We start from the raw sequence: 25955 nt of genomic DNA on the forward strand, positions 1-25955 counted from the left end.
ATCACCAATTTAGTATTGGAGGGAAGCGCGGAGGGTAAAAATCGTAGAGGGAGACCAAGAGATGAATACACTAAACAGATTCAGAAGGATGTAGGTTGCAGTAGGTACTGGGAAATGAAGAAGCTTGCACAGGATAGAGTAGCATGGAGAGCTGCATCAAACCAGTCTCTGGACTGAAGATCACAACAACATTATTTCTTTTGTCACCTGCTGGCTTTCAGGCTCTCAGCCCGTCAGGTGACACCTAATGATAGCCTAAAAAGCAGAAAGCCGGATCATGGCAAATAAATACAGTTTTACAGAACACCGGGAAGATGTTTCTATTTACTGTTATTACAGTATTCTCAATTTCTTCCCCTTTTGGTATTCACAGCTAAAAAAAGGTTTTGTATTACCATCACGAGTAGCTTAGCTCATGTGTTTCTGACCTGAAACCTTTTTCTCACCACGCTCACCACTTTTATCACAGGAAATGGCAACGTGCAACTATCTGTATCTTTGGTGAAGTTCAGTAGAGTGTACCACATCTCAGTCATCAATGGAACAATGTGGCATGTTACAATTCAAAATCTACAAGGGCATACTGAAAACTAATGTCTCCAAATTTTTCATGTGAAAACTCTTAGAGCTTTTTAAATAAAATGAACTTTATTAACATTCTACTTCTTTATTCTTCATGCCAACATATTTATTTCTCAACATAGTCACCCTGGTGACAAACACATTTCTCCCAACTAGAGACCAATGGTGTAACTGTCACTGTAAAGTGTTTGGCTTTCTGGACAGAACAACAATTTCGACTCTGCTTGCACCACTTCATCACTATCAGAGTGAAGTCCCCGAAAGTGTTCTTTAAGTTTTAGAAACAGATGAAAATGAGATGAGGTCAAGTCGGGACTGTACGGAGGACGATCGATGACAGTGAACCTGAGGTGTCGGGATGTCGCAGCACTCGTGTGGTCTGGCAGTGTCACGCTGAAGGAGTGGGTACTCCACGTATGGACGAACCCTTCAAATTCATCCTTTCAGTTTCCTGCAGATCTCACAGTACTTTGCAGAGTTTCTGGTGGTGCCTTTAGGCACGACTTCCAGTTGCACCACAAAGCATTCCAGAACACTGTGAGATAACTTGCCCTACTGACGGCATGTTATCGAAAGTGACACAAACTGTGATCCTTTGTGGTGGATATCCATTGATGCTCTCTTGTTTTTGGGGTCAAAATGGTGAACCTAGATTTCATCACCTGTCGCAATTTTGTTAAGGAACCCACCATCCTCATCCTCAAAATGCAAAAGAAATTATTGACAGATGTGAGCCTTCTCTGTTTCATGTCCCACAGTGTTCTGCAATGATGGCCTGTAAACACCACTGTGATACGCCACACTGTGTGTGCATTACCTCAAGACTTTCTCTGATGGGTTCACGAACCTGATTCTGATGAGTCTCACCAGCTGCCATAAGCTGTCATCAACTCCGAGTTCTGTCACACATACTGAGGTTAGCACCACCGTTTCCTGCAAGCACGAATAACCAGCAGCGCACATTAATGATTTTGATACAATCTTCACTGTACACATCTTTCATTCTTTTTTGGATTTCAATTATAGGAACATTTTCTGTGGTTGGAAACTCAATTACAGTGCTTTGTTTTTTCACTGACATAGTTATGTTACACACAGTTATGTTACGCATTACAATTCAGAGCACTCTAGTGGCAGCTGTTTGCAATTTCCATCAGCAAAGTGCGAAATTTTTCTGAGTAATATGCATGTTGTTGTTGTTGTTGTTGTGGTCTTCAGTCCTGAGACTGGTTTGATGCAGCTCTCCATGGTACCCTATCCTGTGCAAGCTTCTTCATCTCCCAGTACTTACTGCAACCTACATCCTTCTGAATCTGCTTAGTGTATTCATCTCTTGGTCTCCCTCTACGATTTTTACCCTCCACGCTGCCCTCCAGTACTAAATTGGTGATCCCTTGATGCGTCAGAAGATGTCCTACCAACCGATCCCTTCTTCTAGTCAAGTTGTGCCACACACTTCTCTTCTCCCCAATCCTATTCAACACCTCCTCATTAGTTATGTGATCTACCCATCTAATCTTCAGCATTCTTCTGTAGCACCACATTCCGAAAGCTTCTATTCTCTTCTTGTCTAAACTATTTATCGTCCATGTTTCACTTCCATACATGGCTACACTCCATACAAATACTTTCAGAAACGACTTCCTGACACTTAAATCTATACTCGATGTTAACAAATTTCTCTTCTTCAGAAACGCTTTCCTTGCCATTGACAGTCTACATTTTATATCTTCTCTACTTCGACCATCATCAGTTATTTTGCTCCCCAAATAGCAAAACTCCTTTACTACTTTAAGTGTTTAATACCTACTCTGAATTTTTCTTTTGTTTCCTTTACTGCTTGCACAAAATACAGATTGAATAACATCGGGGATAGGCTACAACCCTGTCTCACTCCCTTTCCAACCACTGCCTTCCTTCCATGCCCCTCGACTCTTATAACTGCCATCTGGTTTCCGTACAAATTGTAAATAGCCTTTCGCTCTCTGTATTTTACCCCTGCCACCTTCAGAATTTGAAAGAGAGTATTCCAGTCAACATTGTCAAAAGCTTTCTCTAAGTCTATAAATGCTAGAAACGTAGGTTTGCCTTTCCTTAATCTTTCTTCTAAGATAAGTTGTAAGGTCAGTATTGCCTCACGTGTTCCAACATTTCTATGGAATCCAAACTGATCTTCCCAGAGGTCAGCTTCTACCAGTTTTTCCATTCCTCTGTAAAGAATTCGCGTTAGTATTTTGCAGCTGTGACTTATTAACTAATAGTTCCGTAATTTTCACATCTGTCAACACCTGCTTTCTTTGGGATTGGAATTATTATATTCTTCTTGAAGTCTGAGGGTATTTCACCTGTCTCATACATCTTGCTCACCAGATGGTAGAGTTTTGTCAGGACTGGCTCTCCCAACGCCGTCAGTAGTTCTAATGGAATGTTGTCTACTCCCGGGGCCTTGTTTCGACTCAGATCTTTCAGTGCTCTGTCAAACTCTTCACGCAGTATCATATCTCCCATTTCATCTTCATCTACATCCTCCTCCATTTCCATAAAATTGTCCTCAAGTACATCGCCCTTGTATAGACCCTCTATATACTCCTTCCACCTTTCTGCTTTCCCTTCTTTGCTCAGAACTGGGTTTCCATCTGAGCTCTTGATATTCATACAAGTGGTTCTCTTTTCTCCAAAGGTCTCTTTAATTTTCCTGTAGGCAGTATCTATCTTACCCCTAGTGAGATAAGCCTCTACATCCTTACATTTGTCCTCTAGCCATCCCTGCTTTGCCATTTTGCACTTCCTGTCGATCTCATTTTTGAGACGTCTGTATTCCTTTTTGCCTGCTTCATTTACTGCATTTTTATATTTTCTCCTTTCATCAATTAAGTTCAATATTTCTTCTGTTACCCAAGGAGTTCTACTAGCCCTCGTCTTTTTACCTACTTGATCCTCTGCTGCCTTCACTACTTCATCCCCCAGAGCTACCCATTCTTCTTCTACTGTACTTCTTTCCCCCATTCCTGACAATTGTTCCCTTATGCTCTCCCTGAAACTCTGTACAACCTCTGGTTTAGTCAGTTTACCTAGGTCCCATCTCCATAAATTCCCACCTTTTTGCAGTTTCTTCAGTTTTAATCTACAGTTCATAACCAATAGATTGTGGTCAGAGTCCACATCTGCCCCTGGAAATGTCTTACAATTTAAAACCTGGTTCCTAAATCTCTGTCTTACCATTATATAATCTATCTGAAACCTTTTAGTATCTCCAGGGTTCTTCCATGTATACAACCATCTTTCATGATTCTTGAACTAAGTGTTAGCTATGATTAACTTATGCTCTGTGCAAAATTCTACCAGACGGCTTCCTCTTTCATTTCCTAACCCAAATCCAAATTCACCTACTATGTTTCCTTCTCTCCCTTTTCATACTCTCGAATTCGAGTCACCCATGACTATTAAATTTTCGTCTCCCTTCACTACCTGAATAATTTCTTTTATCTAATCATACACTTCTTCAATTTCTTCATCATCTGCAGAGCTAGTTGGCATATAAACTTGTACTACTGTAGTAGGTGTGGGCTTCATGTCTATCTTGGCCACAATAATGCGTTCACTATGCTGTTTGTAGTACCTTACCCACAAACCTATTTTTTTATTCATTATTAAACCTACTCCTGCATTACACCTATTTGATTTTGTGTTTATAACCCTGTATTCACCTGACCAAAAGTCTTGTTCCTCCTGCCACCGAACTTCGCTAATTCCCACTATATCTAACTTTAACCTATCCATTTCCCTTTTTAAATTTTCTAATCTACCTGCCCGGTTAAGGGATCTCACATTCCACGCTCCGATCCGTAGAACGCCAGTTTTCTTTTTCCTGATAATGACGTCCTCTTGAGTAGTGCCCGCCTGGAGATCCGAATGGGGGACTATTTTACCTCCGGAATATTTTACCCAAGGGGACGCCATCATCACTTATCCATACAGTAAAGCTGCATGCCCTCGAGAAAAATTACGGCCGTAGTTTCCCCTTGCTTTCAGCCGTTCGCAGTACCAGCACAGCAAGGCCGTTTTGCTTAATGTTGCAAGGCCAGGTCAGTCAATCATCCAGACTGTTGCCCCTGCAACTACTGAAAAGGCTGCTGCCCCTCTTCAGGAACCACACGTTTGTCTGGCCTCTCAACAGATACCCCTCCGTTGTGGTTGCACCTACGGTACGGCCATCTGTATCGCTGAGGCACGCAAGCCTCCCCACCAACGACAAGGTCCATGGTTCATGGGGAAGGGTAATATGCATATCTCAACCGATATTGGAAGAGAAGAATTTCAAAGATACTTGGGAGAGACAAATATGACAAAAGTATTAGACCTTGTGTGGACAATATATGAAATAGGTGAAAACCCTCAGACTTGTAAGTTGAGGCTTCTGTGATGGAAGTGCTCCTGCACTTTCTGACACATCATTGCAATCTTTCCTCATGTTCTTTGTACATCACATGGAAGTAATCAGTGGCATGATGAGTATGCTTTGTCTGAATGAGGAGCTCAATTATATGTAAAGAATGACAAACCATTATTAACGTATTTGTCAATCTCACTGCCATGAATTTCTTATACTATTATGGAACATATACTGTGCTCACAGATGATAACGTTTGTAGAGAATGGATGAGTCCTCTGTAGGTTTTGACACAGTATTTGTTTTCACACATTATGTGAAACCCGGTTTAGTCTTCTCGTTTCTGAGATCTATGCAGCAGTAGATGGCAGAGCTGGGGTCAGTCTCACGTTTCTCGACCTCCTTAAAGCCTTCAGTACAGTTCCATACTGTCAACGAGTAAACAAAATATGAGGGTACAGAATACTCAACCGGGTACACAAATTGATTGAAAACTTCCTAGAAAACAGGGCTCAGGTTTCCACTGTTTATGAAGAGACATCATCAGAAGTAGAGGTATACCTCAAAGAGCGGCTGCTATTGTTCACAATACATACAAATGACACACAGGATAAAATCTGTAGCTCTATGAGATTACTGGCTTTAGAAACTTGTTACAAAATGTAGACACTTGCAGACATCCTATGCCTGATGCAAAGATTGGCAGCTCATCCTGTACATAAATAAATGTTACACAATGCACCAAAATGGGCAAAAAGGTCTGCAATTTATCACTGGAATCAGTCACCACCTTCTAGCATCCAGGTATTTCTGTCCAGGGGAGACGACCACATAAATCTAGCTGTGCGGGAGGCTTGAATACTGTTTATCAGTCTAAGAATTACACGAAATTGGTTAACAGGAAAGATAGAAAAGATTCAAATCATACAAATCTGGTGGCCAAGACATCGACACAGGTTTGGTTCAAACCACTGCAGAGTCATTAAGGTCTTGCAACACAAACAGTTATCCTGCTGGAAGATGTCAATGCTGCTGGAGAAACACTGAGAACCAAGGCACGCAGGTGGTTCGAAATATCACAATGCCTCACAATACTAACATTCGTCCTACAGAAGCCAAGTTGAATGTCCCCCACACCATTATACTGCTCCCACTGGCCCACATCCGTGGCACAGTGCACACTTTCAGCAGCCGTGTTACACAAATGACGGTGTATCTGGACACGACCACTGACCTAGCGTAGCACGAAATGTAATTCACCCGACTAGGTGACATGTTTCCATTGAACACATCCCCACCGAAATAACAACTGACAGTGTCATTGCGCCAAGACTTAAACATGTGGAAGTCACTAGCTGTGGACTCCCATGTTCCAAAATGTGCACTAAACAGAGTGCTCTGAAATGCTTGTTTCTGCACTGGCACTGTTAACAGTTCTGTTTCATATTGCCCCCTATTCTTCTTTACAGAGCAGATACTCATTCAACCTTTAACTTCTGTGACGTGATGTGGACGTCCGACAGCTTGTCGCCCACTTGTCATTAGAATGTCCTTTGACCAACGCCCGTAGATGCTCGAGACAGTTCACACGAACAACCGACCAGCTTGTATGTTTTGGAGACGCTCCTTCCCAGAAGCCAGACCATAACAAACTGCCCTTTGTCAAAGTCAGTTATGTCTGCCAATTATTCCACTGGTGGCTCGTATTGTAGCTATGCTTCTTTTCCGCTTGCACACTTACCTTACTGTGTTACATGTATGCAACACCACCAGAATGCATTCACTCCCTTTGCAGGCAGTGGCCCATCACGTTTTGGCTCATTAGTGCATATTTCGCAAAATGAATGTGTCACTAAAGTTTGAAAAATTTGGGTTTGCATAGATGGGCACTGACAATCTTTCTCCCTGCACACCCACAAATGGATTAAGAAGAGGGAAACAAAATTGATGCAATGTACACTCTTCATAATAACTGTACACTGGCTTGTGGCGAACAGGTGTTGATCTTTCAGTGTAGTGAAACTGGATTCTTGATGAGTTTCTGTAAGTTCTACTGTTCTACGAAGTACCGCCAGTTGTTTTTTTTTTTTTTTTTTTTTTTTTTTTTTTTTTTTTTTTTTTTTTTTTTTTTAGTTGAAACTCTATTCCATATCAGTGGGAGCCTCAGATTTTCTCTAGTTAAATAGGGAGTGAGGAAATTTCTAACAGTTACCCTCCACGTTCATAAGTAGCACTGCTACCTCGAATATCACATACAAGGTGAAGTATCTATGTCACTTAAGATATTCCTAAAAACAAAGATGATGTGACTTACCAAACGAAAGCGCTGGCACGTCGATAGACACACAAACAAACACAAACATACACACAAAATTCAAGCTTTCGCAACAAACTGTTGCCTCATCAGGAAAGAGGGAAGGAGAGGGAAAAACGAAAGGATGTGGGTTTTAAGGGAGAGGGTAAGGAGTCATTCCAATCCCGGGAGCGGAAAGACTTACCTCAGCGGGAAGAAGGACAGGTATACACTCGCACACACACTCATATCCATCCGCACGTACACAGACACAAGCAGACATTTGTAAAGGCAAAGAGTTTGGGCAGAGATTTCAGTCGAGGCGGAAGTGCAGAGGCAAAGATGTTGTTGAATGACAGGTGAGGTATGAGTGGCGGCAACTTGAAATTAGCGGAGATTGAGGCCTGGTGGATAACGGGAAGAGAGGATATATTGAAGAGCAAGTTCCCATCTCCGGAGTTCGGATAGATTGGTGTTAGTGGGAAGTATCCAGATAACCCGGACGGTGTAACACTGTGCCAAGATGTGCTGGCCGTGCACCAAGGCATGTTTAGCCACAGGGTGATCCTCATTACCAACAAACACTGTCTGCCTGTGTCCATTCATGCGAATGGACAGTTTGTTGCTGGTCATTCCCACATATAATGCGTCACAGTGTAGGCAGGTCAGTTGGTAAATCACGTGGGTGCTTTCACACGTGGCTCTGCCTTTGATCGTGTACACCTTCCGGGTTACAGGACTGGAGTAGGTGGTGGTGGGAGGGTGCATGGGACAGGTTTTACACCGGGGGCGGCTACAAGGGTAGGAGCCAGAGGGTAGGGAAGGTGGTTTGGGGATTTCATAGGGATGAACTAACAGGTTACGAAGGTTAGGTGGACGGCGGAAAGACACTCTTGGTGGAGTGGGGAGGATTTCATGAAGGATGGATCTCATTTCAGGGCAGGATTTGAGGAAGTAGTATCCCTGCTGGAGAGCCACATGCAGGGTCTGATCCAGTCCCGGAAAGTATCCTGTCACAAGTGGGGCACTTTTGTGTTTCTTCTGTGGGAGGTTCTGGGTTTGAGAGGATGAGGAAGTGGCTCTGGTTATTTGCTTCTGTACCAGGTCGGGAGGGTAGTTGCGGGATGCGAAAGCTGTTGTCAGGTTGTTGGTGTAATGGTTCAGGGATTCCGGACTGGAGCAGATTCGTTTGCCACGAAGACCTAGGCTGTAGGGAAGGGACCGTTTGATGTGGAATGGGTGGCAGCTGTCATAATGGAGGTACTGTTGCTTGTTGATGGGTTTGATGTGGACGGATGTGTGAAGCTGGCCATTGGACAGGTGGAGGTCAACATCAAGGAAAGTGGCATGGGATTTGGAGTAGGACCAGGTGAATCTGATGGAACCAAAGGAGTTGAGGTTGGAGAGGAAAATCTGGAGTTCTTCTTCACTGTGAGTCCAGATCATGAAGATGTCATCAATAAATCTGTACCAAACTTTGTGTTGGCAGGCTTGGGTAACCAAGGAGGCCTCCTCTAAGCGACCCATGAATAGGTTGGCGTACGAGGGGGCCATCCTGGTACCCATGGCTGTTCCCTTTAATTGTTGGTATGTCTGGCCTTCAAAAGTGAAGAAGTTGTGGGTCAGGATGAAGCTGGCTAAGGTAATGAGGAAAGAGGTTTTAGGTAGGGTGGCAGCTTTCAGACAACCCCACATACAAAGTTTGCCAAGGCAATCCCATTCCTGACGTCCAGGCGGAGCTTCAAGGAATCCTCAGAACCTTGGGTCCCCTACAAAACCTTTCACCTGACTCCATCAACCTCCTGACCCCACCGACACCCCGCACCCCTACCTTATACCTTCTTCCTAAAATTCACAAACCCAATCATCCCGGCCGCCCCATTGTAGCTGGTTACCAAGCCCCCACAGAACGTATCTCTGCCTACGTAGATCAACACCTTCAACCCATTACATGCAGTCTCCCATCCTTCATCAAAGACACCAACCACTTTCTCGAATGCCTGGAATCCTTACCCGATCCGTTACCCCCGGAAACCATCCTTGTAACCATTGATGCCACTTCCTTATACACAAATATCCCGCACGTCCAGGGCCTCGCTGCAATGGAGCACTTCCTTTCACGCCGATCACCTGCCACCCTACCTAAAACCTCTTTCCTCATTACCTTAGCCAGCTTCAGCCTGACCCACAACTTCTTCACTTTTGAAGGCCAGACATACCAACAATTAAAGGGAACAGCCATGGGTACCAGGATGGCCCCCTCGTACGCCAACCTATTCATGGGTCGCTTAGAGGAAGCCTTCTTGGTTACCCAGGCCTGCCAACACAAAGTTTGGTACAGATTTATTGATGACATCTTCATGATCTGGACTCACAGTGAAGAAGAACTCCAGATTTTCCTCTCCAACCTCAACTCCTTTGGTTCCATCAGATTCACCTGGTCCTACTCCAAATCCCATGCCACTTTCCTTGATGTTGACCTCCACCTGTCCAATGGCCAGCTTCACACATCCGTCCACATCAAACCCACCAACAAGCAACAGTACCTCCATTATGACTGCTGCCACCCATTCCACATCAAACGGCCCCTTCCCTACAGCCTAGGTCTTCGTGGCAAACGAATCTGCTCCAGTCCGGAATCCCTGAACCATTACACCAACAACCTGACAACAGCTTTCGCATCCCGCAACTACCCTCACGACCTGGTACAGAAGCAAATAACCAGAGCCACTTCCTCATCCTCCCAAACCCAGAACCTCCCACAGAAGAAACACAAAAGTGCCCCACTTGTGACAGGATACTTTCCGGGACTGGATCAGACTCTGAGTGTGGCTCTCCAGCAGGGATATGACTTCCTCAAATCCTGCCCTGAAATGAGATCCATCCTTCATGAAATCCTCCCCACTCCACCAAGAGTGTCTTTCCGCCGTCCACCTAACCTTCGTAACCTGTTAGTTCATCCCTATGAAATCCCCAAACCACCTTCCCTACCCTCTGGCTCCTACCCTTGTAACCGCCCCCGGTGTAAAACCTGTCCCATGCACCCTCCCACCACCACCTACTCCAGTCCTGTAACCTGGAAGGTGTACACGATCAAAGGCAGAGCCACGTGTGAAAGCACCCACGTGATTTACCAACTGACCTGCCTACACTGTGACGCATTATATGTGGGAATGACCAGCAACAAACTGTCCATTCGCATGAATGGACACAGGCAGACAGTGTTTGTTGGTAATGAGGATCACCCCGTGGCTAAACATGCCTTGGTGCACGGCCAGCACATCTTGGCACAGTGTTACACCGTCCGGGTTATCTGGATACTTCCCACTAACACCAACCTATCCGAACTCCGGAGATGGGAACTTGCTCTTCAATATATCCTCTCTTCCCGTTATCCACCAGGCCTCAATCTCCGCTAATTTCAAGTTGCCGCCACTCATACCTCACCTGTCATTCAACAACATCTTTGCCTCTGCACTTCCGCCTCGACTGACATCTCTGCCCAAACTCTTTGCCTTTACAAATGTCTGCTTGTGTCTGTGTACGTGCGGATGGATATGAGTGTGTGTGCGAGTGTATACCTGTCCTTCTTCCCGCTAAGGTAAGTCTTTCCGCTCCCAGGATTGGAATGACTCCTTACCCTCTCCCTTAAAACCCACATCCTTTCGTCTTTCCCTCTCCTTCCCTCTTTCCTGATGAGGCAACAGTTTGTTGCGAAAGCTTGAATTTTGTGTGTATGTTTGTGTTTGTTTGTGTGTCTATCGACGTGCCAGCGGTTTCGTTTGGTAAGTCACATCATCTTTGTTTTTAGGTATATTGTTCCCATGTGGAATGTTTCCCTCTATTAATTCACTTAAGATACTTTTTGACATGCTAAGGATATTGATAATTAAATTTTTCTTTGACAAATAGTGACTATGGGCTCATAAAATGATAAACAGTGTGTCATCATAACCTTCTAACCAACAGGATATTGATAATTTAATTTTACTAATTTTACTTTTACAAATACTGCCTTTGGGTTCATAAAATATTAAACACCGTGTTATTATAATCTTTTAACCACCGAGAAACAGAATAAAATTCTGTTTTTACAATCCAACTATGCAGTTTTTTAGCTCCAAAATAGTATTTCTACATGGCTCCTATTGCTCTTTACCATTCTTCATGAGTTAGAACGTTGTCAGCTGATTTTTCTATTACTAAATATTACCACAGACCAAAATAAAAAATTAACAAACAAGTGTTACAACCCATTGAGATTTTCCTAAATTTCTCCAGACAAATGTCAGGATGGTTCCTTTGAAAAGGAGATGGCCGATTTCCTTCCGGCAGCCTTTCATCATTCGAGAAAGTGCTCTGTGTATAATGGTCTCACTGTTGAACGGACAGTAAAATTCTAATCTTCGTTCCCAAATATTTTTAGGCAGCATACACTATGAGGGCATGCTGAAAAATAATGTCTCCGAATTTTTTATGTGAAAACTCTTAATGCTTTTTAAATATAAGAAATGTTGTTAACATTCTACACCATTATTCTTTACATCTTCATATTTATTTCTCAACAAAGTCACCCTGCAAATGGACACAGCTCTCCAAACGAGTGACCAGTTCATTGATACCGTCACTGTAGAATGTTTGACTTTGTTGACATTGCCGTAACCTCATCTCTGCTGACACTTCATCAATATCAGAGTGAAGTCCTTGAAGGTGTTCTTTAAGTTTTGCAAACAGGTTAAATTAAGGTGAGGCCAAGTCGGTACAGTACGGAGGATGATCTATGCTTGTGAACCCGAGCCATCAGATTGTTACAGATGTCACAGCACCCATGTGTGGTCCAGTTCAGTTATGCTGGAGGAGAGGGTCCCCTCCATGTGAGGCCGAACTCTTCAAATTCGAAACCCAATCACAACACACTGTTTCTCACACACTGATACAGTTACACTATACATCGCCATGTTACATGCTACAATCCAGAGTCCTCTAGCAGCAGAGGGCTGTAAATACGTAGACATGAAAAACAAAAATGTAGGATGTTAATAACATTTGTTCTATTTAAAAAGCTTTAAGAGTTTTCACATAAAAAAGATTCGAATGCATTGCTTTACAGCATGCCCTCGTAAATGAACTTCAGTGTATGTAACAACATTCTTGATCTACGCAGACTTTGGCTTCACTGTACTTCATTCAAAATTTCTATCCATTTAAACATTTATAAACACAGTTACAGAAAGAGATGACCAAATTATACATCAATACATAGTTCAGAGCTTTTACTGACCAACTAAATTTAAAAGAGGCAATCTGCCTTAAAGCTTTTGTGCAGTTATCACCTGAATGCTGTGTTGAGCTCCTCGTAATTGAACTTGTCTGGCGCCAGGCCGACCAGAACGGAGTCCGCTTCGTCCTCCCCAGACGCACCGAGCCCCGCGAAGTCCTCCTCGGCCTGCGCGTCCAGCAGCAGCAGCGGCCGCAGCCCCCGCCGCTCCACCAGTTCTCTGGCCGCCCACAGGCTGGACAGGATATCCTCGGGCCGGACTCTGAACCCGATCTTCGTGAGCCGGGCGTGGAGACGTGCCCGCGACTCCTTGGTTGTGTTTGTGACGAAGCGCAGTGATAAACTGCTCTGTTGCAACCTGTTTTGAACAGTGAGGAATTTTCTGAAGTACAAAGACTACACAGTCTAATTACTCTCTGTCAAAAGAGAGCACTTTCCATTTATTACTTAAATCGATATTTTTACTGTACCTGTAAAGTTCAGAGGACTATTATTATATACAAACTACTTTATGTGATATTATTGAGAACATATACAAAAATTAGTTTTGCTAATACACTCTTTGATGTAGACAGCCGGAACATGTAGGGAAAGTGTGGCGTCTGTGAATAACAGCTGCACTGAGGGTAAACATCAAGAGATATTGGAAGAAGAGATCTGGGTCATCACTTGCTTATCGTAGGGAAATTTTGACCGGGAACTCTGGCTTCTAGAAAGAAATTAACATAGACATGAAAAGATTGACTACTCCAAAGCCCTGAAAAATAAATGCAGAAACACCTTCTCTTTAAAACTTGGCCGTATTAAACATTTTCTGGGCACCACATCTTAGGGCTAACACATTTCCTCAAATTACAGCTTCATAAACCTAATAACTGCCAGTTTGTTGTGAAGTGTGCCAATTGGCACACAATACTAACCTAACCTAACCTAACGACAGCAATTTACTTCACTTGCAATACAAATTACTGAAAATACGTAAATTGTTAAATATGTTGGCTTGGCCATAGAATATTTTAGAATGAAATTTTCAATTTGCAGCATTGTGTGTGTTTATATGAAACTTCCTGGCAGATTAAAACTGTGTGCCAGATCGAGACTTGGAGGTGAGAACTTTGTTTTTCATGGGCAAGTGCTATACTGATCTGAGATACCCAAATGTGTCTCACAGCTTCACTTTTGCCAGTACCTCATCTTATAGCTTCCATACTTCACAGAAGTTTTCCTGTGAAACTTGCAAGACTGTGACACAGGGAAACTTATGTGAAGTTTGGATGTTAGGAGATGAGGCACCGGCAGAAGTGCAGCGAGTCACATTTGAGTACTTCAGTCAGTACAGCACTTGCTTACAAAAGGCAAAGGTCCCGAGTGCGAGTCTCGGTCCGCCACACAGTTTCAATGTGGAGGGAAAATATCCAGCCAAAACCTCTAGGCAGGCACATCCACATGTTCTATATGACAACACGCAGACAGCCGGAACATGTAGGGAAAGTGTGACGTCTGTGAATAACAGCTGCACTGAGGGTAAACATCAAGAGATATTGGAAGAAGAGATCTGGGTCATTGCTTGCTTACTGTAGGGAAATTTTGACCAGGAACTCTGACTTCTAGAAAGAAGTTAACACAGACATGGAAAGATAGAATATTCCAAAGCTCTGAAAAATAAAGTGGTAATGTAGCGAAAGAGTAAGATCTTCAAAAGGCATATAAAAGAATGGCAATAACTGGAACAGTCAGTAAATACTGAGCAGTGACTAGTGGCATTGGAGATCAGTAGCTACAGTTGTAACTACAGAACAGCTGACTTGGTAGAAATTCATCTACGACAAGACAGTATCAGTTCTGTGAAGGAGACACTGCTGACAGACAGGTAGAAAGTATGTTACAAGTACTTGATAAATTTTCATAGTTGACGTTGTACAAGAACAGTTGGCCTTTGTCTCAAGAAGATAGTACTCAGTAGTTATTTGTTAGTGGGAACAGGTAGCTGCACAGCATTTGTTTCCTGTGAATTAAGCCAGAGAGTCCATCAGTTCCCTCAATTATCAGTTTGAGTAGATTAGTGCTAGTCATAATATGTTGTTAGTTTACTTAACACATGTAACCAACAGTGGCAGCTTCTGACTATTAATGTATAAATGGATAGACATCCCTGAAGTCTCTCATTTGTGATGGGATTTGTGAAACACGATGCGTGAATGAATGGGCAGAATTGTCACTGGAACTAGAGACAATCAATGTAAAAACTCACCGGTGCTTTAGTCAAAAGAATCATCTGTTTATAAATACAGCACCTGAATAACTTACCAGTGACAGTAGAAAGTTCTTTCTTGAATGATGTCATCACAAACATATCATAGTTACACAAATATTTTACTTATTGACACTGGTCAAGTTCTGGGATAAACGCAGTGTCAACAGATTGTTATGAAATTTTGCAGAATTAAGAGTTTACAAATTTCACATTACTAATACCTCTTAACTGGAAAACTATACAATTTACCTTATTGTCATGCGCCAGTAAAGCTCCTATCCGCCAGTATAGAGATGGTGTGGCATGGACGTTGATGAAAATACTGTTCTGTTGTGAGTAAGGTTTCTCCTGATCAGCCCTTATAGTGGAGTCAAGAGGGAGTAAAGCTGCCTGTTGCTTAAGATTGATTCTGTGGAATGGAGAAAGGTGTCTGACAGGGATGGTAATCTGCCACAGTAGCAAGATGATGAACTCTTAATTACATTTACACAAGTTTATTCACTGCTAAACACATTTCTCTGTGAGGTGTCTGAGTGACAATACCCCTACCATACATGTATCAGCTAGAACATGTTTACTATTATTGCATCCTATTCAACATGGGTATTGCCCTACCAAGCGATACAAATCCTGTAGTATTGTATTCTAATTACTATTAGGGTACTAACTTGGTTGCCTAACTCAGACAGAAGTGCAGTTACTGCTGCTCATTCTGTCTTCTGTAGCTGCTGCTAGATTACATCATACTACTTTGAAAAATGCCACAGCTTCACCTCCTATGCAATTCTACTGCTGTTTTTATGTAATGCTTCAAACAGACTAATGTCATCAACTTTTCCTCTGACTTGTATGTTGTCACCTGCCACAAATGCCTCTCTTGTGCCATCATCATCTCAGAGTAGCGCTTGCCCCCACACAATCATTTATTTCTTGGGTGCATTCCAATCTCTTCTTGCCCTATAGTTTTTATCCTCTACAGCTTTCTCTAGTACCATAGAAGTTAATCCCTGTGCTGTGCTCCCTTCTCAGAAATTACTTCTTCAGATTAAGCCGAATATTTGTTACTAGCAGGATTGACTTTGCCCAGAATGCCGTCTTTACCTGTGGTAATAAGCTGTTTATGTCTTTGTTGCTTAGTAACCTGTGTTATTTTGCAGTCCCCAATTTTTATGTTGATTCTTACTAATCTCATCTCTGCTATTTCTCATAACTTTCATCTTACTCTTAGTCTGTCTAAACTTTCTATATACTGGCAAAATCAGTATATAATTGAGATATTAGAATTACGTGAAATTTAATTTCTCAAGTCCAACTTTTTTGATAAAACAGCAGCAACTCCACTGTGAATGAGAGAGGGGAGAGAGGGGGGGAGAGAGAGAGGGGGGGGAGAGGGGGGAGGAAGGGAGGGAGGGAGGGAGGGAGGGAGGGGGAGGGAGAGGGAGAGGGAGAGAGAGAGAGAGAGAGAGAGAGAGAGAGAGAGAGAGAGAGAATGAATCTGAAAATTATTTCTACTTCTACAAGGAGCTGCTGAAAAATAATGCCTCCAAATTTCTTAAGTGAAAACTCTTAAAGCTTTCAATAAAGAACAAAATTTATTAACATTCTAGATCTTTATTCTTTGTGTCTACATATTTATTTATCAATATATTGACCATGGCAACAAAGACATTTCTACCAATAAAAGACCAGTTTGTTGATACCATCACTGTAGAATGTTTCGCTTTGTAGATGGAGCCACAACCTCACCTCTGCTTGCACTGCTTCATCACTATCAAACTGGAGTCCTCAAAAATGTTCTTTAGGTTTTGGAAACAGATAAAAATCAGATGGAGTCAAGTCCGAGCAGTACAGAGGACGGTTGATGACAGTGAACCTGAAGCATTGGATTGTTGCATGTGTCACAGCAATCGTGTGTAGTCTAGCACTGTCATGCTGAAGGAGACGGTGCTTCTCCTGTGGATGAACTCTCTGAATTTGTGCTTTCAGTTTTCTGAGGGTTTTGCAGTTCCTTGCAGAGTTTATGGTGGTGCCTTTAGGCATGAACTCCAAATACAACACACCATGAGCATATCAGAGCATGGTGAGCATGCCTTTACCTGATGATAGCACATTCTTAAACATTTTTGGCACTGGTGATCCTTTCTGGTGGAGCTCCATCGATGCTCTCTTCTTTTTGGGGCCAAAACGGTGACCCGTCACAGTGTAGTTAAAGAACTCACCACCCTCATGCTCAAAATTGAAAAGAAATAGCTGAGAGATGTCCAGTCTCCTCTGTTTCGTGCTGCAAGTTAGCATTCGAGGCAGGCAGTGTGCACACAGTTTTCTGGACAGCAGTTCTGCAATGATGGCCTGTACACGCTCTTGTGATATGCCACACTTACCTGAGAGCTGTGTGTGTGTGTGTAATGAGTTCATGAACGTGTGTATCTAATGAGTTCATGAATCTGATTCCAATGAGTCTCATCGGTTGCCGTACACAGTCGTCACTCCGAGCTCTGTCACAAACGTTGAGGTTTGCACCAGCATTTCCTTCATTACGAACACAAACTACTCAACATTGCACATTACTAATTTCACTGCAATCACCACTATAAACAGCTCTCACTCTTGTATGGATTTCAATTGGAGGCACATTTTCTTTGGTCAGAAACTCATTTACAGCATGCTGTTTCTCATCCACTGACAGTTATGTCACACTGCCCTGTTACACACTACAATTCAGATCCCTTTAGTGCCACAGGCTTGCAGGTTGCATCAGCAAAGTGAGAAAGTTGACCCTGAAATATGTATGATGCATAATACCTCAAACAATATAGAGAACAAAATAAAAAATTTGGAGGTATTACTTTTCAGACTGCCCTCATAGTATTGTAATTGTGAATTGCTGAGTTCATCCTAAATTCACTCTTGTTATCAATCACAAACACCATTAGGGAGTATACATATTGGTATACGAGTGTAAGAATCCCTAGCTCTGCAAGATGTTTGGTTAGACATTTTACAAAATATTCTTATAGCATGCTTCTTTAGAATAAACACTTTTTTCAGCTTATCTGCAAAGCCCCAGACGATTACTCCATAGTACAGAATCAAGTCAAAGTATGCGTGGTACACTATCAATGGTGTCTGCAGGGCAACACAATCAGAGAGACTGCTAAGACCAAAGCAGGCAGAACTAAGCTTTATGATTAATTCGTGCAAACAGCGATGCCATCTCAGTTTGCAATTCACCTGGATTCCCAGCAACTTCACCCATAGAGCCACATCCAGTGCATGCCTCATGATCTCTATTTATATTCAAATTAATGAAAGAACTGAACATGTATCCTGACCATTTCCAGAATTTTTACAGTATGTCTGAAGACTGTTTCTAAACTGTACCAGACAAAGTGAATGACAGCATTCACAGATAAGCACTGGAACTGGAATTTTTTGATCATAATTCCTGTTTTTGATTTAAATGTAAGCGGAAATACTGCAGATTATATGAGAGATGCTCAAATTATTAGGGTGCTTTTCCAAAACCTGATTATCTGTAAATATTTGACTGTTGTAGATCAGAAATTCCTCATTACAGGGTATAGTTTCCTACCATGTGATAGAGATTTTGTCCTTGTAGAGAGGAACAAAAGATCCAATCACCCAAACTACTGGATTCCAGTAATTGGCAGTGCCAAAGACAATGGATTCATCATCTGCAGGATTTCAGGAATGTTAGCACACTAGACCAAGGGTTGTATAGAGGCTAATTCAAAATAACAGAATATGTCAGGCTACACATTTCATCTGACAACCCTACTACACTAAGAAGAAAAAACAGTCATGACATCCAACAACTGTGGATTTGCCAAAGCATTGCAAGGAAGACAAGAGGTGGTGGGAAAAGAAATCTGCTGCTAAATAACATCTCAGTTTTTTCTATCTTGTATGATAAACTTTGCCAGTAAAAAGTGCCAAGAAGAAAGGTTTACTAGACATGTGACAGCACATTTCAGCTAAAAAATGGAATTTTTATGAGCAAATACCAAATGAATATTGGACTTTCAGGTCTGACTGACAAAACTCATTGCCTGAGCACAGAAAATGTAATGCTGATTGTAACTGCAACAGGAAGAGTGTTAAATTTTTCCATATTTTCTGCTGTCACCTGTAGAGATTTGAACTTCAATAAGCATTATGCGTTTTGACTTGTGTTGTTGCACTGTCTCAAAATACGCTTTCTGTTTCTGAAATGAGTAACACAGAAAAACCAGTGTGTTTCAGTGGCACAATATTGTAACTTCACAGATATATTTGTTTTTCATCCATGGAAGGAAAAACAAAAGAGTGCTTTTTTTTCAAAGATGACATAAATAAATATGTAATAACTGTTACAAAAATATGGAAAATGGTGTTTTAGCTCACATACAATGCCTGCATCAAGAAATATCAAATAGGTAAGAGTAAAATAGGTGAACATAAAACATCCAGAACTTTAGTTACATCAATAGCAAAATCCCATTTCATATAATAATGCTGAATATTTCTGGATGGAGCAATATGTAAAATAATGTAAAGGCAACCGCTCACCTATAGTGGATCAATGTGTGGGGGCATAGTAACACATGACAGAAAAAAAAAGCATTCACACTAGCTTTCGGGCACTAGCTATCTTCCCAGCAACAGTGTGTGTTTGGATGTGTCTGTGGTTTTGCGTATGAATGTGTATAGTATTGCTGGAAAAAGAGCTAGTGCCTCAAAGCTAGTGTGAATGCTGTTTTCTGTTGTGTGTTACTGTGCTCCATGCATCGATCTGCTACAAAATCCCATTTTACATTCATTGCTCACTGGAACACACATTTTTTTTCTTTTCTCTCTCTTTTTTTTTTTGACAACATGAGAACAAAAACATTTACTGACTGTTTTGTGAATGAAACTATTAGTGGAGACAAGAAAAATTGACAAACGGTGTATATCTCTGCCACTGGATCTGTAATTGTCTATCTCTAGTTTTAAAATTAGAATAACCCTTAATGCAATAATACCTCAAAATGTTATTGTAACTAATTTCATACATGAGAGAAGCATGAGCCACAACTCCGCACAGCGTGCAGCCACATCGTTGAGTGTGGCACATCATATCTCATCGCGGCCAAATCTCAAAACTTATTTACTTGGGACTGAAAAGAGATATGGCTCTCCTTCCAGTGTTAAAAACAATCTTGCTGTGTTAACTTCATTTTGCAAGCAGTAATGACGGCTCTAAAATGCACTAAATGTAAACTGGCCAGTGACTACATTTTACACCGCAAATGTTTTGAAATATGTGCGATACTTACTTAACTCAGAAATATCAAATTAACCAAGCGACCTCAAAATGAGAAACCGTTCATTATCGAGCTATGATAACAAACTATAAGATGTGAAAGAATAAAAAAAAAATTAAATAGTTTCTTGAGAACCGAATGAGAAAGATTGCATAACGCAGATCATGTGTGAATCACAAAATAGTGGTTTTCATTTTTTGTGTGAAAAGTAAAAGCTTCACTGGGGAACTAACTACAGAGACGAATGTAGCTCTAAATAGTCTAGCATTTTGACATTTCACATTAAAGAAAACAATAGCGCACCACTTGAACATGTCCACCTCACATCACATTGGTGTGCCTCTGGTGGTTACAACTGGACACGATGAAGACAACAAGCGACACTCCTCCATACCACCTCTGAACTGCTCCGTTTATTAACACGATGGTGGCTTTAAACAACAACATGTCCGCACAGACGTCTGCACCATGACCCTTCTGTTTGAATTGTGCCTTACAGAATGGCAAACAAATAACTTGCTTATTCTCTTCTCATTTCTGGATCTGTTAAGCTAAAAAAATACATCAAATGAAGGGAATATACTTATCTACAATCATGAGATTGACAAAAATTGTACAATGACTTATCAAGAATGGCTAGAGGATAAGCTGAAGCAGCATTCATTATTTTGGGAAAAACAGCTGTCACGTATTGCTAAATTAAAGAGACTTTTGGAGAAATGAGAAGAGACTATATAGGAATTTTGTGCTCAGATGGCAAGCTAGTGCTGAGCAAAGAAAGGGAGGCTGGAAGGTGGAAGGAAATATGTGGAAGTCCTACACAAGGGAAACAAACTAGAAGACAATATTATATAAGGGGAAGAAAAAGTAGATGAAGGTGAGATTTTAAACAGTGCCAAAGGCAAAAGAAAGGTGTAGTAAGTAATTACACATATTGTAAAGTCTCTATAAAGAACTCTGACATGAAAAAAGTTCACTTTTGCAGTTGGTGGATCCTGGTGATGATACCTTAGATATTCCAGTCTTGGTCACAGTTTGTTTTACCTGAACATATAACTGTTTTCAGCTTTACATCTCTCATCAGATCTACAAAAGAAAGATAAAAATACAGCTATTACAGAACCTAATATGTGCAAACAGGAAAACAAGTTAGTCACTAGCTGCACTGTTAGTCAGTTCAGTTAATACATGTTCTTCGTGCCCCTAGCTTATGATGTAATAAGCTTACTTGTTTTTTCCACGTTTGTACTTATTGGTTCATGATCAATTCACAAATTCTGAAATACCTTTATTTTTACTTCGTTTTTCACTATAAATCGATAGTGACTGTACAGAAGAAATTAGTACACTCTCCAAATGTGACCAAGACTGAATTCTATGATGTATACAGAAATTTGAATTTTTACGATCACTTTACATTTACTCCTTATTTGTATTGTTCCCTATAGTAACAAATCAGTGATTGTGATTGACACAACCACAGTACAAGCTACAAAAATAATTTCTATGTAGACTGTCTCACTATTTAAGGCTCACAATGGGCTTCCAAATTTTAAAAACTTCCTATTACACAGACTTGGAAATTTCTGAGGGGGGGGGGGGGGAACCAATTACCTGATTATCTACATTTATGGATTGAAGATATTTATTAACTGTATGAATAACAGCAATGCTGACTATAAACACATTAATTCTGATATCACACTGATTGTGTACATATTAAGTTAACAACAAGAATAAGCAGAGTCTTCGTAATGTAACTGAGGAAGCAGTAGTTTCATTCAAAGTACCCATTTTTCTGCCAATTTTACTGTGCTAAATCTTCATTGAATAAACAAGTAGTTTATGCTCAATTTCAATATACTTTACGACAAGTGCTTCCCTTTGTTAATCTTCTTCATTTTTTATTTAGACAAAAAAATGAATTGTTAGATACAAAAATGAGAAACAACAGTTTTTCTTCTTGTGCACATTTCATTTCATTATGAAACTTCCTGGCAGATTAAATCTGTGTGCCTGACCGAGACTCGAACTCGGGACCTTTGCCTTTCGCGAGCAAGTGCTCTACCGACTAAGCTACCGAATCACGACTCATGCCTGGTACTCACAGCTTTACTTCTGTCAGTATCTCGTCTCCTACCTTCCAAACTTTACAGAAGCTCTCCTGCGAACCTTGCAGAACTATGTTTGTGTAGAACTTTCACGTTTAGTCCCATCCCCACTTCACTCTCTGTCTTGAGTGTGGTCAGGAGAGGTGGGGGAATGAGGAAGTTTAGCTTGACTATTTACCATCAGCTAGACATTTTGCCTACATAAATAAAGTCTTGTTACTAATATCTGGTCATTCAATACACTTATTTACACATTCTACGCTACATAAGGTAGCATGCAATACAGCAGGCAAAACACCAATTCCATGTTGCAAAATGACAAAAGGCACCTCAAATAAAAGATTATGTCATGTTCTTAACTTATGTTTTCAGTATATAGGAATTAACTGTTTCCTAATTTATGATCAGTCCACCTCTGCAGCTGAGTGGTCGGTGTGGGTAGCTGCTACGCAAAAGACCCCGGTGCCATTCCTGGGACTGTCAGAGATTTTTCCTTGGTGGAAGGATTGGAATGGGGAGCACTCAGCCTTGTGATCCAACTTAGGACATACTCCAGTGAGAAATAGCAGCTCTATGGACTATAAAGTTCACAATGGCTGGGAGAGTGACATGCTGGTCTTGTGCTACTATGCACCACATCCAAATGACCCCATTAGCAGAGGATGATACGGTGGGCGGTCGGTCCCAATTGCCCCATCTGGGCCAGAAAATGCAGCGTTGTCTTTTGTCCAATTTAGACTGAGGTGACAAAAATCATGGATATGCACATATACAAATGGCAGTAGTATTGTGTACACAAGGTAGAAAAGGCAGTGCATTCGCGGATCTATCATTTATATTCAGCTGATTCACGTGAAAAGGTGTCCAATGTGATTGTGGCCACATGAGAGGAATTAACAGACTCTGAACAAGGAAGTTTAGTTGGAGCTAGGACACTCCATTTTGGAATTCAATATTCTGAGGTCCACAGTGTCAAGAATGCGCCAAGAATACCAAATTTCAAGCATTACCTCCCACCATGGATGATGCAGTGGCCAATAGCCTTTACTTAACGATCGAGAGCAAGGGCGTTTGCGTAGAGTTGTCAGTGCTGAAAGACAAGCAACACTACATGAAATAACAGCAGAAATCAATGTGGAATGTACAATGAATAAATCCATTAAGACAGTGTGACAAAATTTGGTGGGCTATGGCAGCAGGCAACCAATAAGTGTGCCTTTGCCAACAGTACATCACCTGCAGCACCTCTCCTGGGCTTGTGACCACACCAATTTGATGCTAGATGTTTGTAACAGTTGATGGTAGGGTTAGAGAGTGGCTCAGACCCCACAAAGTCACGGACCCAAGTTATCATCGAGGCACTGTACATGCTGGTGGTTGCTCTATAATGATGTGGGCTGTGTTTACATGAAATGGACTGGTTCCTTCGGATGTTTGGCTACTTGGAGACCATTTACAACTATTTATGGATATTGTGTTCCCAAACAACAATGGATTTTTTTATAGATGACAATGTGAAATGTCACTGAGCCACAATTATTTTCAATTGGTTTGAAGAACACCCAGATCGCCTGACGCGAATCCCATCGAACATTTATGGGACATAATCAAGAGGTCAGTTCATGCACAAAATTCTGCACACTTTGACAATCTGGACTATTCATTACCAAACGAAAAGCTGAAACTAAAGATACAGTTCTATTAAAACCAAAAACTTTTCTGTGGCAGTAACACACAAGAAAAAAACCTTAATATTTCGTAAATGTAGAGCCAATAAAAAATGCTAGCAAAAATTTAATGTGTACTAGAAATACACAATATGGACATGTTATACCACAAATAGGGGTAAAAATTAAATAGTGTACTTCGCATTTCCCTTTCCCTCCCTCACATTTTTCACAGTTTACATACAATAAATGCATGAAAGTACTCCCCAGAGACATGTCTATTATCTAACACATATTTTCTGAATTTACCTTACAGTCTCCGTTTTTCTGTTGAAAAGTACTAAATATGGTAAAGTGTATTTCAGGATGGCGTGGATGTAAACATTAGGCTACACTCTACAGGTCAGTCTGTTCCCACAAGATTATTTGCAATTCACACTTACTGGCTATGCCAACTCACAAGCAAATTCTCACTTTTTGATCGGACACAGAACTTGGGGATTGTTACAAATTAGTGTGGCATCACAAAACAGATTTCTGGTGAGGGAGTGGGTACCAATACCACGTTTTCGTTGAAATCAGTGTGAAACTATATGAATTACTAGACGATGAAAAAAAAAAACACCTATTCTTATAGGTTGTAAACAACAGTATCAGTATCCATTGTGACTACAACAACGCGACAAATGTCTGTCATAATCTGCCTTGAAAGGCATGGAAGCAGAAATCTTAAATGTAAGAAGTACAACAAAAAAAAAAAAAAAAAAAAACTTTATGTCCTTGGTTTACACTTTTGGCAGAATGTTGTCAGTGTGGTGGAAAAACAGTAACCTATCCAACGGCCAAATTGGTGATTAAGAAGCAATTCTAACAGTATGGCTCAAATGGCTCTGAGCACTATGGGACTCAACTGCTGAGGTCATTAGTCCCCTAGAACTTAGAACGAGTTAAACCTAACTAACCTAAGGACATCACAAATATCCATGCCCGAGGCAGGATTCGAACCTGCGACCGTAGCGGTCTTGCGGTTCCAGATTGCAGCGCCTTTAACCGCACGGCCACTTCGGCCGGCTTCTAACAGTAACAGCCAGTAATCAGTCGCCTAGGATACTGGAAAAAAGTACAAAGTAATATGTGCATCCTGACTCAAAACGGCGTAAATCCAAAATGTTTTCGACGAGGCCAACCACAGGATCACTCCTCCCGAGAAAATGTTTAAGTGCATAGACAACGTTTTCGTTGTGTATCAAATAAAACTAGAAACCTCTGATGCGATAAACGGACGACACTTTCCGAAAACTGAACACACTGTTGCAGATGCTACGTTTCTTTGCTTCTATGGCATACGAAGTGTTTTCATCACAGGGTCAAGGCAAGTTTTTACGGCGTGTTTATCGACATGTAAATTAAAGAGTGAATCTCATGTTTCTTATTAAGAATCATTAGCGTCGCAAGTGTAACTGTGGGTAAGAGGTTGAACGCACTGACATCAGTCGGTGCTCTTCGGGACCTGCAACAAATAATATAAGACGTAATCTTTTTATCGTTTTTGTTCAGCGTCACACCTCTTCAGAGCGTCCACAGCTCCTGGAGTAGGCTCATCTTCTATATGTAAAGTGCCACTAAGATCGATTAATACTAATCTCACTCGTTTCCCCATTTTGCTAATTATTGTCTTCGCCATACATAATCCACTTATCTATGATCTATGTGTTCTGCATTTCTGCCAACTTGACACACTCATCCATGACAAAAATTGTGAGTCATCATTTAACAAAATATATTCAGTAGAATTATATACGGCAATAATCAGTAAAGCATAGATAGTATCACATAACTGATGATCTGCTACTGTTTCAATTCAGGTCATTTATTCCTCGTTCAGTAACATTGACTACGGGAAGTTGGTTACAATGATTGGCTGCACCAAACACAGGAAGACCGCCAAATTCGATGTTGGCGGAAATATGAATTCGAATAATAGAGTACCAAATAAAATTATAGACTAAATTCTGAACGCATGTTCCATAAAAAGTTGACGAGTTTTATGCCGTAAGTACGTTTCTGGAAGTTA

At 41.2% G+C, this 25955-nt stretch overlaps 1 protein-coding gene across 4 annotated transcripts in view; it reads right to left on the reverse strand.

Moving 5' to 3' along the window:
* The window catches only part of LOC126428447 (haloacid dehalogenase-like hydrolase domain-containing protein 2), a 43933-nt gene extending 18357 nt beyond the window's left edge, over positions 1–25576 (reverse strand). The window contains exons 1-3 of one of the 4 annotated variants that reach the window (XM_050090380.1): positions 25447–25576; positions 15047–15206; positions 12599–12901 (exon numbers count right to left, since the gene is read on the reverse strand). In XM_050090380.1, coding sequence (XP_049946337.1) covers positions 12599–12901; positions 15047–15206; positions 25447–25565 — 582 coding nt within the window. In that variant the 5' untranslated portion in view covers positions 25566–25576. Of the gene's footprint in view, positions 1–12598; positions 12902–15046; positions 15207–24190; positions 24423–24843; positions 24882–25446 lie in introns of those variants that run through there. The other 3 variants (XM_050090381.1, XM_050090383.1, XM_050090382.1) reach the window with 3 other exon arrangements.
* Positions 25577–25955: the final 379 nt, after the last annotated feature.

Source organism: Schistocerca serialis, chromosome 12, assembly GCF_023864345.2.
Source record: "Schistocerca serialis cubense isolate TAMUIC-IGC-003099 chromosome 12, iqSchSeri2.2, whole genome shotgun sequence".
NCBI classification, from domain to species: domain Eukaryota; kingdom Metazoa; phylum Arthropoda; class Insecta; order Orthoptera; family Acrididae; genus Schistocerca; species Schistocerca serialis.